General features: G+C 41.8%; 1 protein-coding gene across 1 annotated transcript in view; it reads left to right on the plus strand.

The window, feature by feature from the left end:
* Positions 1 to 530: 530 nt before the first annotated feature.
* The window catches only part of TMEM201 (transmembrane protein 201), a 244,291-nt gene continuing 228,571 nt past the window's right edge, over positions 531 to 16,250 (plus strand). The window contains exon 1 of the mRNA XM_068112233.2: positions 531 to 794. Within this exon, the coding sequence (XP_067968334.2) occupies positions 682 to 794 (113 nt within the window). The 5' untranslated portion in view covers positions 531 to 681. The remainder of the gene's footprint in view (positions 795 to 16,250) is intronic.

Raw genomic sequence — 16,250 nt, forward strand, 5'->3', positions numbered from 1 at the left:
TAAATAATACCTATATAAGAGCATAAACGCCAAATTTCATGCTTGTATCGCAATGTGAACGATTCACCCTAATACTGTCGAGGTGTTAGCTGAGGGGTGAGGTGTTTACCGCCTCGTTATTTGAACCAAAAAATAACACGTCGGATTACTATTTCCGATGACAAAGCAGTTAAAAATATTTTCACATATTTTTTTTTTGGTATATAGAGTCAAGTCTCGTGGAAGAACTGGAATTAAAGAGTAATGGTTTAAAGCTTCAATTGAATAGTTAAATGAATGATTCACAAACTGTATTCGGCTCATGTTCGTGAATGCCTTACTTTTATTCACTTTATTGGGCGCATCTCGTCATTGTCACACATTTGGTGTATGCGGCACAATCAGGGTGGATTGGATGGCCGTTCTTCGTGGGATTCCGTGTTACGTTAGTTCAGGATGAAGAAAAAAAAAAAAAGAGTAGAGAGAATGACGCTATCAATCACGTGATAAGTATTCGCCAACAGCGTAACACGTACATTTATAGACCCGCCTCTCGCGTGACGACCAGTGACGTCATGCGGAATCCCCATCTCCCGCCATGTGCACGTAGACTCGCTACGACCGGAGCAAATCTCATTCTTTGCATTCTTTAGCGAGGAGTGGAGGGAACAGTGACGTGCGAAAAGCCAAGAAGGTTCTGCCATGGACGTACGGTTCGTGTCTTCGTGGTACTTGGCTGGTGCTTTGTGCACTGGACTCGGCGTGGCCTACGTCTCCGGTTCGCTGCTCCGCAAGTTCAGGCGCTCACAAAGCAGGTGAAGTTTGCGTTGGAGCCCAAGCGCTGCTCTCGCTCCGGAATCTCCTTCTTGCTTTCCAACTCTCGGGTTACCCTTTTACGTCTTACGTTTTCTGCATTGGGATTTCCTTTACGTACAAGATGGAATCTCTCCCAACACGGCCTTTAAATCCATGACGTTTCCACGCCCTGGACTTGTGGTTCTTAGGATTCCGCCTTTCTCCTCTGTTTGTCCGTTACTTTTGGAGGAATACGCGAAGTACTTTGTACACAGTTGGAATTATTAGTCAATTACATCATAACATATAATGATCTATTTATTACAAGTTCTTATGATAGGTACGTCACAGCTCCAGCGGATAAGGCTGCTAATAATGTTGTAGTTAGTTATTTATTTATTTATTTATTTATTTATTATTTATTTATTTATTTATGTATTTATTTATTTATTTTTGTATACAGAATCAAGGCTCGTGTAAGAGCTAACGAATTTAACATGAAAACATTCACACACATAAAACATGCAATGAAGGGAGCGGGAGACAAGAGAGAGGGAAGCACACAAGCACAACAGTAGAGAACAGGGATGTCGGTAGATCTGTGGAAGCGGGAGGGCTGGGGAGGTGGGAGGGGTTTGTTAAAAGTTTGTTAAAAGTTTTATGTAGAGGTTTTATCACGAGAGTTAGGCATTTATCCGGTTACTTTCACTAGTATAGGAAATATCACATGTTCCTTGTCATTAGTCGCTCCGGGATATTATCTCTGAACATGAAGTTTTAGTTAATAATTTCAGTATTAAATGTAAAGAGGTAAATGTTTGTATTCCTCGGCTTTTCTGGATCCCCAAACTTCATAAGAACCCATACAAGTATAGGTTTAAAGCTGGTGCTCGGCAATGTACCAACAAACAGTTATCGGTTATCGTTAACTCAGGTTTACAAGTTGTTGGGGAACAGTTCAGGAAGTATTGTTCAGCAATTGAGAAGAATTCTGGTGTTAACACTTTTTGGAGTATTAATTCGATTTTGGAGTTCTTCGGATTAGATGCCTCGATATCAAGTCAGTTGAGGATTTTTGATTTTTCGACTTTATATACAAATTTGGATTTAGCACTAGTAAGGGATTCACTCTTCAAAGTAAGTGACAAGGTTTTTAGCTCTTTTTAGAAGTTTTTATGTGTCAGGTTTGATAGAGCATTCTTTTCGAAAAATATATCCTCAAGTTTTCATTGTTTTGATGAGCACAAGTTTAAGGATGCTGTTAATTTTATTTTATTTAATACTTTTGTGTCCTTTTGTGAGATAATGTTTGAACAGGTTAAGGGTATCGGTCAAATGGAAAATCAGTGAAATGCTTATAAGTTAAGGTTACAACTTCAAATATAATAGCTTCTACGAGTACATAATAAATTATATGTGTAAGTATGCGTGTTTGCGTATGTATTGTTGATGTCCGGCTTCCTTCTTGGGACTACAGTGGAGTAATTGATCTTTATTTTGATACTGATACAGGGTTAGGGGAGGTGTTGGGAGATAGAAATTCCGTCATATTTACGTACGTAATCGATAGATTGGCCCTTATTTGGCTGGCTTCACAACTCGAATATGCCTATTCTTTATCCTATGTATGTATGGCCTAGACACCACCCAAAGCCTTTTTTTTGTTATCCGGTAGTACTCCACATGCCATGCAGTGTGTATTGTTGAAATGTCACTTTTTGGTGATTCTGTTAGCTGTGCATGACTAACAAAATCACATCTGTGACAGCTGGTCTCTAGGGGTGGGTGGTGGTCTTCACATTGGACAGGTGTTGTGATCCATTGGCTGGCACCTTTCCCAGAGAGACAATGCCTGTTCTTTCCCTGAAAACGATGCAGCTGTCTCCAATGGGTTTTTAACCTCTTGGACATGACATTTTATTCCAGCTGCCATGTAGTTGCTCTGCCTGTCTTGTTCGTACCTTTTCTGGTTTATACTGTAGAGGTGATTATATGAGGCCTCCAAATATTGGTTCATGAGTTATCAAACAGAGTGACCACTATATTCGTCATGGGTGTGTGTCTGTCTGTCTGTCCACAGCATAACTACCCGATGATATCATCCGATCTTGATGAAATTTCGGTGGGAGGTTGATATCATGATCTAGTTGTGTCCTGCCGAGAGTGGGCGTATTGCGCCCATTGTGGGCGGAGCCACGCCCGAAAAAGATGTCTTTTTAGGGGGTAATCGAGTTTAAGCTACATCTTCTCCGAGGGAGTTGGTGGAATCTGACAGGGGTTTCGATATTTGGTTAGGCCAATGTCATGTGTGTAGCCCCACGGAGCTCGATTTTTCATTTTCGCCCCAAGGTCAAGATCACAAGGTCACAAAATTTAGAAAAGTCGATTTTTGATGGTTTTATTACATTGTTCGCTTCCTGATAGGGTGAAATGTCATACATGATCTAATATTATCACATGCTTCATGAAATACAAGTTTTCCAACAAATTTCACAATCTTTGACCTTTGAAGGTCACAAAGGTCAAAGTTTCAAAGTTGTCGGAATCGAACCGAATTTTCGGTATTTTGTAGCTAACTAACCTCATAACTGATTATACATTATTTTCTATCTCATTTCAAGGTCGGTAACCTTTGTTTTGACATTTCCGGGCTTGGCCTGTCTGGGTCTGTTTCGGTTATAGTCCGTCCTTTGTCATTGAATACATGACACTCACTCACACTCACATGGCTCACTCGTGAACCATCGTCGTCTCCTGACGTGTACTACTTATTTTATGGCCACAAATAATCTCATCTTCTGGTGGGTTTGGCTGTGAATGACTTCTGACCCAAGTGCTTCACAAGTGAGCTGTTCAGGCCTCACTTTCATCTGAAGGTGATTTGCGGAGGAATATTGTTGTTTGTTTGGGGTGCCGTTGATGGCTCGCCTATTCTTCATTATATACGCCATTGGATCATTAATGTCCAACAGCTTATGCATGCAGACAGGACACTCAGCTTAAAGTGCACCTAAATTACAGCACGATTTTTGATGCAACCTCCTGCCTGCAAAGCACTGGTTTGACAATTTGTAGTTGGGTTGGGAATGGCCCAGGTAAGAAATTTATATAAGTGCCTTGTAAGGCTTTAATTGGTTTCATTTTAAATGTAAACTAAACTTTTATCCTCCTGGATTTTATTCCAGAAGTAATAATTGCTTGACAGGTGTGACATGATGTTTAAATGTTGGACTTCCGATTGAGCCTTTTAATTACTTCCGTTACTGAAGGTGGACGGATGTTATGTTTTTACCCCTGTCTCTTTGTCTGTGAGCAGGATATCTCAAAAAGTTGTGAACGGATTTGGAAAAAAAAATTGGCGGACCGGTTTGGTGTGATCAAGACGGAATGATTAGATTACGGTGAAGATCTGGATCCAGATCCTATAATTTTAATTATTTCTTCACCATGAGAGATAGGGCCAAAAACGATATCTCAAGCAGTTATGGATGAATTCGGACGAAACTTCGTGGATAAGTTGGTTAGGTGACAAGAGCAAGCCGATTAGATTTTGGTGAAGGTTTGGATCCAGATCCAGCCTATCGGTGGGATAAAAAACGTAAACTGTTCGGCCTGGTGGAGGTATGCGCTCTACCTAGTGCCATTCATGTTGTCGTTGTTGTTGTTGTTGTATAGCCCTGGACAGTTCTCTCGCACAAGTCCGTGGCCCAGACAGCCCATCGATCTCCCAGGAGTGTCCCAGAGATCTCTCACATCCAGAATGGTGTACCCCTGCCTTCACAAAATCAGGGCCACGACAGAGTAAGAGAGAGAGAGAGAGAGAGGGGCAAGAGGGAAAGGGCTAGGCTGTGGGGACCGATTGGCACTCTGACCGTGACCACAGTGCCCTGACAAATCCAGGCAGTAGGGAAAAATGGGGAAGATTTGGCCCCCAACTTGCATTCCGCAAAGCAGGGTCCCCAATAGATGTTGCCATTCTGGTTGTTGCGTTTGTTAAGGATATTAATTTAGAAATTATGTGCATTCAAGAAAGTTCCCTCCTCTCTGCCAAAGCTCTGCTCCTCTAGGTCACACTCGTTCTGTCAGAAATTATTTCCTTGTTATCCTCCTTTTGTGTACATTGTCTTGAGCTCTTCCCTACAGGATTATAATTATGCTGCCCACTACCCCCTCACGGTGTCCCCTACGTCCACCATTGAGGTTCACTGCACTGCCTGAGATCCCGTTCCCATTCTTTTCCTGCAGATCCTCTCCTTGTGGTGTGGTGCACCTCGACCTGTTGTTGTTCCATTGGGTTCCCTTTGAGCCACTCTGTCTGTTGATCCATTGTCCCCTTCAGTTCTGCTCTTCCATGATATTTGATACTTGTATGAGAAAAATAACATTCAATGCCCTTTATCAGGTTTGCTTTGTTTTTGATGAATTCTGCATCTTTCCAGACCATTTGGTATCATATAAATCAGTGGAGTTGTTTTTCATATTTCTCTTTTACAGTGATTTAAGGCTCATGGAGGAGCTTGTGGACATCGCATGCAGGACAAAGTGTCAGTGTACTTTTGCCTGATTTGCAAGGACTTTAGAAGATATTGGACACATTCGCACTGTACACCCCCAGGCCCCTTGTCCCCGTTTCCTGTCTGCCACTCTCCTCCCATGCTCTCCTTCCCATACCGTGGTGCATCATTGCGCTCTTTCCTTTCTGCCTTGCTGTTGGTCTTTCGACCTTCCTTCCTTTCGTTCAGCACTTCAATGAGTCGTTTCATAAAAACAAAACTATCCTGAACATTTTGATTTGCAAATCAAGCTAAAGCATAAGAATGTATCCAATTGGACAAGAATAATACGGCAAGAATTATACAAGAATAATATGGCAAGAATTATACTAGAATAATATGGCAAGAATTATACTAGAATAATATGGCAAGAATTATACTAGAATAATATGGCAAGAATTATACTAGAATAATATGGCAAGAATTATACTAGAATAATATGGCAAGAATTATACTAGAATAATATGGCAAGAATTATACTAGAATAATATGGCAAGAATTATACTAGAATAATATGGCAAGAATTATACTAGAATAATATGGCAAGAATTATACTAGAATAATATGGCAAGAATTATACTAGAATAATATGGCATAAAAAGGACTTTAATTGTCAAAGATTAAATTGAAGAGTTCATCAAACACCTTACCCCACGCAGTCTTGAGAGAAAAAAGGACATGGTGGAGTCTGCGAGCAGCAAATTTGATTGGTCGAGATAATGTAAAATACTGTAATATTTTGTCCAAGTCCTGCTAAACCGAAGGGTTTTGAAAGTGCCAAGAAGGCGATCTGTGTTCTACAGTGTTCAAGTATACAATTCAATTGAAACAAAATAAAGATTTTCAAGGTCGTATAAACTTTTTTTTGGAAGTTTACCACCATTAATGCAGCACCCTTTACACCACCTTATTACCATCGCCAAAGGAGAGGGTATTACATTTGAGTCTTTGTTTGTCTGCACAGAATAAATATGATTTTCTCTGCAAGCATTCCAATAGTCCTGGTGTTGGCTTATCGGTTAGGGTGCCGGCTTGGGATCCTAGGATCCTGAGTTCGAATCTCGGTTGATCGCTGAATTAACACCAGGGGGGTTGACTCAACCTGTCATCCTTCCGAGGTCGGCAAATTGAGTACCAGCTTGCTGGGATGAATGATCCCGGTGTGTACCCCGATTTAGAATAGATACACCGTATCCCTGCTCATCCTAAGAGGTGACTAAGGGTTGGCGTCAGGAAGGGCATCAGGCCATAAAAATTGCCTCAAAAGGGGAACCATGAGGTCATGGGGCCCACAAGGCTAACCCTTGCTTTAGCGGGGAAAAATGGCCTCAAAACGATCATTCATTCATTCATTCATTCTGCAAGCGTTGGTCAGATTGACAGAAAATTTTCACCACAGGTGCGCCTCCTCCTGCAGAATAATTTAATGATAATTTTGACATCATAGGTCACGTGGTACCGGTGCAATCTTGAAAAACCCGAAAAGCTTTGCACCTCTATATCTCCGAAAGCGCTGCATATGAAAACTTGAGACATGGCTCATTGTAAAGAACTCTCCGTGGGGAATAACATGTTAATGATGATGTCATATGTGCCTCCATTATGACGTCATAAGTACATTCGTTTTTCTGTTTCATTGTTAAACAAGGTAGTTTCTGGGACAGCGATGATCTGGACGTGCTCTCTCTTATTGAAATCACGCAGCCAGTTGTGGCAAGCTTGTACGCATTGATTTTAGGCGTGCATTCAATATACAGTGTTGGTGGATTCGTTTAAATCTACGCTCACCCAAACTGAAGCTTTATTAGCAACTTACACTCTCTACTGAGGCCAACTGTGCAGGAGCACCCAGGCAATTTCAGCAGCACCTCGACTTTCAATTATGCTTGACTTCCATATCCCATTGTATCTACTAATAAAGATTTGCATGCTGTATTTAGCCCAAAGGCCTCATCTTGTAAAGGTTATTTTCTGATAATTGTTTGGAGAACAACTGGAATAGTTTTGTCTGATTGGACATTTGTGGTCTACACAGCATCACCCCTGCTGGTTATATCAGAATGGCATTATTCGTCTTGATGACCTCATCAGGAAGCAAACACAACACTGCAGAGCAACCAAGCTGTTATGCTGGCCTGTTAATTTATTGAAGAATTGTAATAAAACATACACTCTTTTATACGTTGCATTACATATATTGCCTTTTCCACTTCTTGAGATTTTGCACTATCCATGAATTGCAGATACAATATCTTTAGACATCAACCGAGACATCTAAACATGTGTATCTGCAGACGTCTCGTCCAAAAATTTTGTAACAAAGGTTTTGAGGCTTGTATTTTTTTTTAATGTTGTATTTTGGAATGTATTAATATCCTGGTTGAGGAGGAAACATTGGCTTTTTGACTTGTGATCACAATTGACCCTAATATAAGCTTGGCCATGTCTCATTTTTAACCAAATCAGAAAATCTGTGGAAATGTGCACCATTATTTTTGACCTCGCCCACTGTGGGCAGACCTGCAAAGTGCAACCATGTCTCCCTAGGATGGCCCAAGCACGTTCAATTTGATTTAGGTCTTGAGATCGTGCAGGCCATTCCATGCGATTGATGTGGCCCCGAAGCGCAGTGTTGACGACATGTATGGTATGGGTGGGTATTGTTAAATAAACATGAAGACTGTTTGGGGATCTTGTTGTTCGGCTAGAGGAAAGACAACAGGTGTATTGATCTCATCCCTGTATCTGATACTCATAAGTCGTAACATCAATCCAAACCAGACCGGCACTCCGTCGAGCGCGTATCTCCGCCAGACTGAACTGTTTTTATTAATTTTTATCCCACTGATAGGCCGGATCTGGATCTGGACCTGAACAAAATCGAATTGGCTTATCGAATCAATCTGGTCTTCACCAAAATCGAATCGATTCATCCTTGTCACACACCCAACATGTCCACCAAATTTAGACCGAAATCGTCGACAATGTTTTGAGATATCCTGCTTACAGACAGACAAACAGACAGCAGTGGAAATACAACTTCTGTCCACCATCGGTGGTGGATGTTACAATGACGACATTAGTTACTTGGCCAACTTGAATGCCAGCCCATACTATCAGGCCGCCTCCACCGAACCCATCATGATGCCTGGTGGCACAATTAGCAAATCACTTCCTACATCCTCTTCAGATTTTAGCATATCTTTCATTGAAGTCGAGCCAGAATATATAAGCATTTGTGATGAGATTGTGCTGCCATTTTGCAATCCGCTTGTAATGTATCACCTGTTGCAAGCACAGCTGTCAATGGTACCGTGTCGATGGATGCAGAGGAGTGGTCTTCTGAATCTTATGCAACTAACAGGAAGCCTTTTCTGAACCGTCTGGGTCCAAATTAAATGGCTGATTGTTCCTTGTGGGTTATTCTGGTGAGATTGTGCTTTTGAAAAACAGTTCCTTCTTTCAACGGTGACAAGGTAACAGACCTCTTGAAAGATGCAACCTTTGGTTTACCTGATGAGTTTTCACCGTGTGCTGTTCAGTCTATTGGTACCTTGACAATACATAGAAATGGTACTTTCTTCAACATTGTACTGGGAAAAAGGGTAGGGAAGCAAGGTTCGGGAAGCAAGGTTAGGGAAGCAAGGTTGGGGAAGCAAGGTTGGGGAAGCAAGGTTGGGGAAGCAAGGTTAGGGAAGCAAGGTTAGGGAAGCAAGGTTAGGGAAGCAAGGGTGGGGAAGCAAGGGTGGGGAAGCAAGGGTGGGGAAGCAAGGTTGGGGAAGCAAGGTTGGGGAAGCAAAGTTATGGAAGCAAGGTTAGGGAAGCAAGGTTAGGGAAGCAAGGTTAGGGAAGCAAGGTTAGGGAAGCAAGGTTAGGGAAGCAAGGTTGGGGAAGCAAGGTTGGGGAAGCAAGGTTGGGGAAGCAAGGTTGGGGAAGCAAGGTTGGGGAAGCAAGGTTGGGGAAGCAAGGTTGGGGAAGCAAGGTTGGGGAAGCAAGGTTGGGGAAGCAAGGTTGGGGAAGCAATGGTAGTCTGACTCCAGCTTCCTTTCCCATCCCCCGAACTATCCAGTGGGCTAATTAATTTGGTGTTAAATGACGCTTGGCGATACCTAAACTGACTTGGACTACATGGGTGGCCAATTTATTGAAGGGTATTGATGTGTGCCATGTGCATACATTCACACAGGTACTGTGGGAGGCTTTTACGTCGGTGAATTTGTTGCATGTCCAATTTCCTGATTGGGTTTCTTTCCTCAAAAGCTAATGATTTCCATCCAAGTTGGGCGACTAAGAAATTTCTGAACCGTAAAGCCATAGTTTACATCACAGTTTAAAGGTTGTTACTTAATGTTTTGTGAGTATATTTTGAGTCCCCGTCCCCATACCCATCCCCATTCCCCACTTCTCCACTAAACCTAAGTTTTATGAGTTGTGCACTTTTTTCGAACAATATGTAAGTTGACTCAACTCATTTCTTCATCTTTTTAAATATTAGATTTATCGTTCAACATTATAGTATTGGTCAGAAACATTTGGATTCCGAAGGAAAAAAGTGAGGCAGTCCAAGTTATTTGACTATATAGGTATAGGTCAAAGGTCAAGGTGACAGTGATGTCATTTGTATAAAACGGATACGACCAAGTGTTTGTGCTATGTGACGACAAACTTCACACAAATGAGTTGAAAAACATGACCTACAAATTCCGAGCAGATTTGATAATCCGATCGTTGTGAAGTGAAAATAAACCGATAAACCGACCGATAAAATGCAAGAGTGAAAATAATTAAATCTGATGCTTAATTTTTTTTATTGATAGAAATGGTTTTGGAGCTGCTGGTGGGAAAGATATTGTCAAAATGACTATGTTCAAAGGTCAAGGGCCTGCTTGTATCAATAAAGCATCCTTAAGGAAAATTTTGAGGATTTCCTTATCTTTTCCCTTAAGGACCTTCTTAATTTAAGGATGGTTACACACATGAATATCCTTCCTTTAAGTTAAGAGGGACGGACCCCCTCCCTCTACCCCTCCTGTGATCAGCTTTTCTTCATCAACTAGAAGAATGCTTTCATAAGTCACCCAAGTATTATACATTGTAATAAAGGTCATAATTTGTTCTTTGGGTTGATGCGACATAATTTATGGGTTAGGGAAAGATTTTCCTGAAGTGCTGTTGCATAAACATCCCTGAGGAAATTCTCAGCTAAGGATTTCCATAAGGTTAAATAAATCCTTGGCAGCTGTTGCTGTGCCAGACAAACGATCAGATTAGAGATAGGACGCCCCGTCCAAAAGCAAGAACACATCGTAATGAACAAGTGATTTTAAATAATGCTTGTTATATTGATACATACACGCTTGATATATGCTGCATGGGAAACACGTGATTTTAAATAATGCTTGTTATATTGATACATACACGCTTGATATATGTTGCATGGGGAACACTTCATTTTAAATAATGATTGTTATATTGATACATACACGCTTGATATATGTTGCATGGGGAACACGTGATTTTAAATAATGCTTGTTATATTGATACATACACGCTTGATATATGTTGCATGGGGAACACTTTATTTTAAATAATGCTTGTTATATTGATACATTGCATGTTGCATTGTTGCACATTGCACATTGCACATTGCACATTGCACATTGCACATTGCATGCACATTGCATTGCACGGGGATACAATGTTACCCTGGTGTTGGGCTAGCGGTTAGGGTGCCGGCTTAGGATCCTAGGATCCTGGGTTCGAATCCCGGTCGATCGCTGAATTAACGCCAGGGGGGTTGACTCAGCCTGTCATCCTTCCGAGGTCGGCAAATTGAGTACCAGTACACTGGTAATTCCCTGCTTGTCGTTAAAGGCGGCAAAAAGGGTTGGCGTCAGGAAGGGCATCCGGCCGTAAAACATTGCTTCAAAAAGGGGACCGAAAAACAACAACAACCACGGTCCCCGAATAAGGCCAACCCCCGCTTTGCGGGGAAAAATGGCCTCTGAAGGTGTTGGGCTAGCGGCTAGGGTGCCGGCTTAGGATCCTAGGATCCTGGGTTCGAATCCTGGTCGATCGCTGAATTAACGCCAGGGGGGTTGACTCAGCCTGTCATCCTTCTGAGGTCGGCTAATTGAGTACCAGCTCACTGGTAATTCCCTGTTTGTCGTTAAAGGCGGCAAAAAGGGTTGGCGTCAGGAAGGGCATCCGGCCGTAAAACATTGCTTCAAAAAGGGGACCAAAGAACAACAACGACCACGGTTCCCGAAAAAGGCCAACCCCCGCCTTGCGGGGGAAAATGGCCTCTGAAGGTGGTTTTTGGTTGGTTTATATTGATACATACACGCTTGATATATGTTGCATGGGGAACACGTGATTTTAAATAATGCTTGTTATATTGATACATACACGCTTGATATATGTTGCATGGGGAACATGTGATTTTAAATAATGCTTGTTATATTGATACATACACGCTTGATATATGTTGCATGGGGAACACTTTATTTTAAATAATGCTTGTTATATTGATACATACACGCTTGATATATGTTGTATGGGGAACACTTGATTTTAAATAATGCTTGTTATATTGATCCATACTTTGCGTCAGGAAGGGCATCCGGCCATAAAAACATTGCCTCAAAACAGGGAACCATGATTGTCATGGGGCCCGCAAGGCCAACCCCTGCTCTGGCGGGGAAAATGGCCTTAAAACGATCATTCATATTGATACATACATGCTTGATATATGTTGCATGGGGAACACTTGATTTTAAATAATGCTTGTTATATTGATACATGCACGCTTGATATATGTTTCATGGGGAACACGTGATTTTAAATAATGCTTGTTATATTGATACATACACGCTTGATATATGTTGCATGGGGAACACTTTATTTTAAATAATGCTTGTTATATTGATACATACACGCTTGATATATGTTGCATGGGGAACACTTTATTTTAAATAATGCTCGTTATATTGATACATACACGCTTGATATATGTTGTATGGGGAACACTTGATTTTAAATAATGCTTGTTATATTGATACATACACGCTTGATATATGTTGTATGGGGAACACTTGATTTTAAATAATGCTTGTTATATTGATACATACATGCTTGATATATGTTGCATGGGGAACACTTTATTTTAAATAATGCTTGTTATATTGATACATACACGCTTGATATATGTTGCATGGGGAACACTTTATTTTAAATAATGCTCGTTATATTGATGCATACATGCTTGATATATGTTGCATGGGGATTTGGGAACACTTGATTTTAAATAATGCTTGTTATATTGATACATATAACCCTGGTGTTGGGCTAGCGGCTAGGGTGCCGGCTAAGGATCCTAGGATCCTGGGTTCGAATCCCGGTCGATCGCTGAATTAACGCCACGGGGGTTGACTCAGCCTGTCATCCTTCCGAGGTCGGCTAATTGAGTACCAGTTCACTGGTAATTCCCTGTTTGTCGTTAAAGGCGGCAAAAAGGGTTGGCGTCAGGAAGGGCATCCGGCCGTAAAACATTGCTTCAAAAAGGGGACCAAAAAACAACAACAACCACGGTTCCTGAAAAAGGCCAACCCCCGCTTTGCGGGGGAAAATGGCCTCTGAAGGTGGTTTTTGGTTGGTTTATATTGATACATACACGCTTGATATATGTTGCATGGGGAACACGTGATTTTAAATAATGCTTGTTATATTGATACATACTTTGCGTCAGGAAGGGCATCCGGCCATAAAAACATTGCCTCAAAACAGGGAACCATGATTGTCATGGGGCCCGCAAGGCCAACCCCTGCTCTGGCGGGGAAAATGGCCTTAAAACGATCATTCATATTGATACATACATGCTTGATATATGTTGCATGGGGAACACTTGATTTTAAATAATGCTTGTTATATTGATACATGCACGCTTGATATATGTTTCATGGGGAACACGTGATTTTAAATAATGCTTGTTATATTGATACATACACGCTTGATATATGTTGCATGGGGAACACTTTATTTTAAATAATGCTTGTTATATTGATACATACACGCTTGATATATGTTGCATGGGGAACACTTTATTTTAAATAATGCTCGTTATATTGATACATACACGCTTGATATATGTTGTATGGGGAACACTTGATTTTAAATAATGCTTGTTATATTGATACATACACGCTTGATATATGTTGCATGGGGAACACGTGATTTTAAATAATGCTTGTTATATTGATGCATACACGCTTTTGATATATGTTGCATGGGGAACACGTGATTTTAAATAATGCTTGTTATATTGATACATACATGCTTGATATATATGTTGCATGGGGAACACGTGATTTTAAATGATGCTTGTTACATGTTGCATGGGGAACACGTGATTTTAAATGACGCTTGTTATATGTTGCATGAGGAACACGTGATTTTAAATGACGCTTGTTGTATGTTGCATGGGGAACACATGATTTTAAATTACGCTTGTTGTATTGCTGCATGGGGAACACGTTCTTGCGGAAGAATGAGGAATAAGATTATTCTTGTGTAAAATTCATTCGATTCAGTTCTCATTGTGCATTTTATGGTAAATGTGTTCGTGTGAAGTAAGTGTTTGGAAACTTTGCTAGAATGGTGAAAGTGTTAAAATCTGAAAGTGAAATACAAGTACAAAACTGCATGCAATATATTATTGGTATATAAAGGAGTGAAAATACTATCGGTCACTGAGCCGCTGCTCAGAGTTTTTCACAATGTACAATCATAACTCAATTGTGGAAGTATTTTTTTTTTTTTTTTTTTTTTTTTTTTGTATGCAAGATCGAGGCTCGTGAAAGAGCGAACATTAATCACACAGAAAGACAAACAGACACATAAAACAAATAACATCAGGAGCGGTAGACAAGATGGGGAGAGAGGGGGAAGGACACAAACACAACATTTGAGAGCAGGGACCGAGAGACATGGAGACATCGAGAGATCTGTGGGAGGGAGAGGGCTTTGGGGGGGAGGCATGTGAAGGGGGGGAGGCATGTGAAGGGGGGGAGGCATGTGAAGGGGGGGGGGGGGTGGGAGAGGTATAAACATATGGACACTGCCAGGATTTCCAGGAAAGAAGTTGGAATTTCAAACAAGGTGGATCTGGGGTGAATTAGTGGGGGCAGAAAAGATCAAGGTTATGGATGGGGGAAGATAAGAGATGGTGGTGAACAGCTGTTTTAAAGACCTGGAGGGAGGAGAGGGATTGAAGGGAGTGTGGGAGTTTGTTCCACAGGCGGGAGAAAAGAGGAATGAAAGAGTGAAGGTGAGCAGAGAGCCGAGATTTCGGCAGTTTAACCATCAGAGGGTTGCTGGCAGATCTTGTGCGACCTGTAGGAATATTTGGGGGACAGAGCACAGAGAGAGCTGGGGGAGCAAGGCCGGAGAGGAGTCGGTAGAAGACAGAAAGGCCACCTACCTGCCTGCGGTGAGTGAGTGAAAGGCCCTCAGAGATAGCTTCATCGCGGGAGATTCCAATGATTTTGAAAGCTTTGGATTCAACAGCGTGAAGCCGAGCCAGGTGTGAGGCAGGAGCACCAGTCCATAGGGGAGAACAGTATTCCATTGAGCTGCGGATAAAAGCCTTGTATGTGGTGAGGAGCTCAGGTGTGCCGAGGAAGGACTTCGCACGATGGAGGATGCCCAGTCGGCGACTGGCTTTGGAGGCCAGCTTGGAAATGTGGTTTTCCCAAGAAAGATCATGGCAGATAGTGAGACCCAAAAGCTTGAGTGACAGAACTTCTTGGAGAGGATTGTTGAGAAAGTAGATGGGAGGGTTGTCCAGTCGATCTTTTCGGAGAGACATAGTAAGAGAGTGAGATTTGTCAGGATTGAAAGACATGTTCCACTTGTTTGACCAGTCTGTGATTTTGTCCAGGTCTTCAGAGAGTGAGGAGGCTGCAGACTGCCGATCTGAGGGAAGAGGAATGGAGCGGCAGAGAGTGGAGTCATCAGCAAAGAGATAGAGAGGATTTTCCAGAGAGTCAGAGAGATCATTGATAAAGACCAGAAAAAGCACAGGGCCCAGCACACTTCCTTGGGGAACTCCAGCCTGAACAGGAAGGGGAGATGAGAGAAATCCATTCAGGGCAACACGTTGACTACGACCAGAGAGGAAGTCCGCAAGCCATGCATGGAGATTTCCATGGATACCATAGGAGGAGAGTTTGGTGAGCAGAGCTGGGTGCCAGACCATATCAAAGGCCCTTGATATGTCAAGGGAGACAGCTCTGATTTCCTGTTTGGCATTGAGGACCTCCATCCATTGTTGAGACAGCAGAAGCATTGTTGTATCTCCATGTTGTTGTATCGTTGTTGTTGTATTGTTGTATCGTCTAATGTCACACTGCAGTAATCGACTTCTCCATGACCAATTTCCATGAAGAGCGCCATTTGGAAACTCAAAGGTTCGTGTTTGAGGATGGGGGGTGGGAGGGGGGGAGGTGGAGGGAAAGAGGGATGCTCCCTTATTACGTTGAGGAAGGATTTCAGGAAAAACGTAAGGATTATTCGTACATGCAACCATCCTCAACTTAAGGGTGTTCTTTAGGGAAAAGTTAAGGAAATCCTCAAATTCTTCCTTGAGGATGCTTTATGCAACAGGGCTATAACCTCCACCCAGCTTCGGTGGCAGAAGTAATCAAATGGTGAATGAGAATGGAATGAATTTTATCCAAAAATAATTTTGTTCCTCCTTCATCCACAAGCACGTGTTCCCCATGCACCATATAACAAGTGTCATTTAAAATTACATGCTCATTACGCGTTCTTGTTTTCGGGCATCTCTTCCTATCTATAATCTGATTGGTTGCCTGGCAAAGCAATTGCTCCTAAGGATGTCCTTAACTTTTGAGGAAATCCTTA

This window comes from Myxine glutinosa, chromosome 4, assembly GCF_964187855.1.
Source record: "Myxine glutinosa chromosome 4, kmMyxGlut1.1, whole genome shotgun sequence".
Lineage (NCBI taxonomy): Eukaryota > Metazoa > Chordata > Myxini > Myxiniformes > Myxinidae > Myxine > Myxine glutinosa.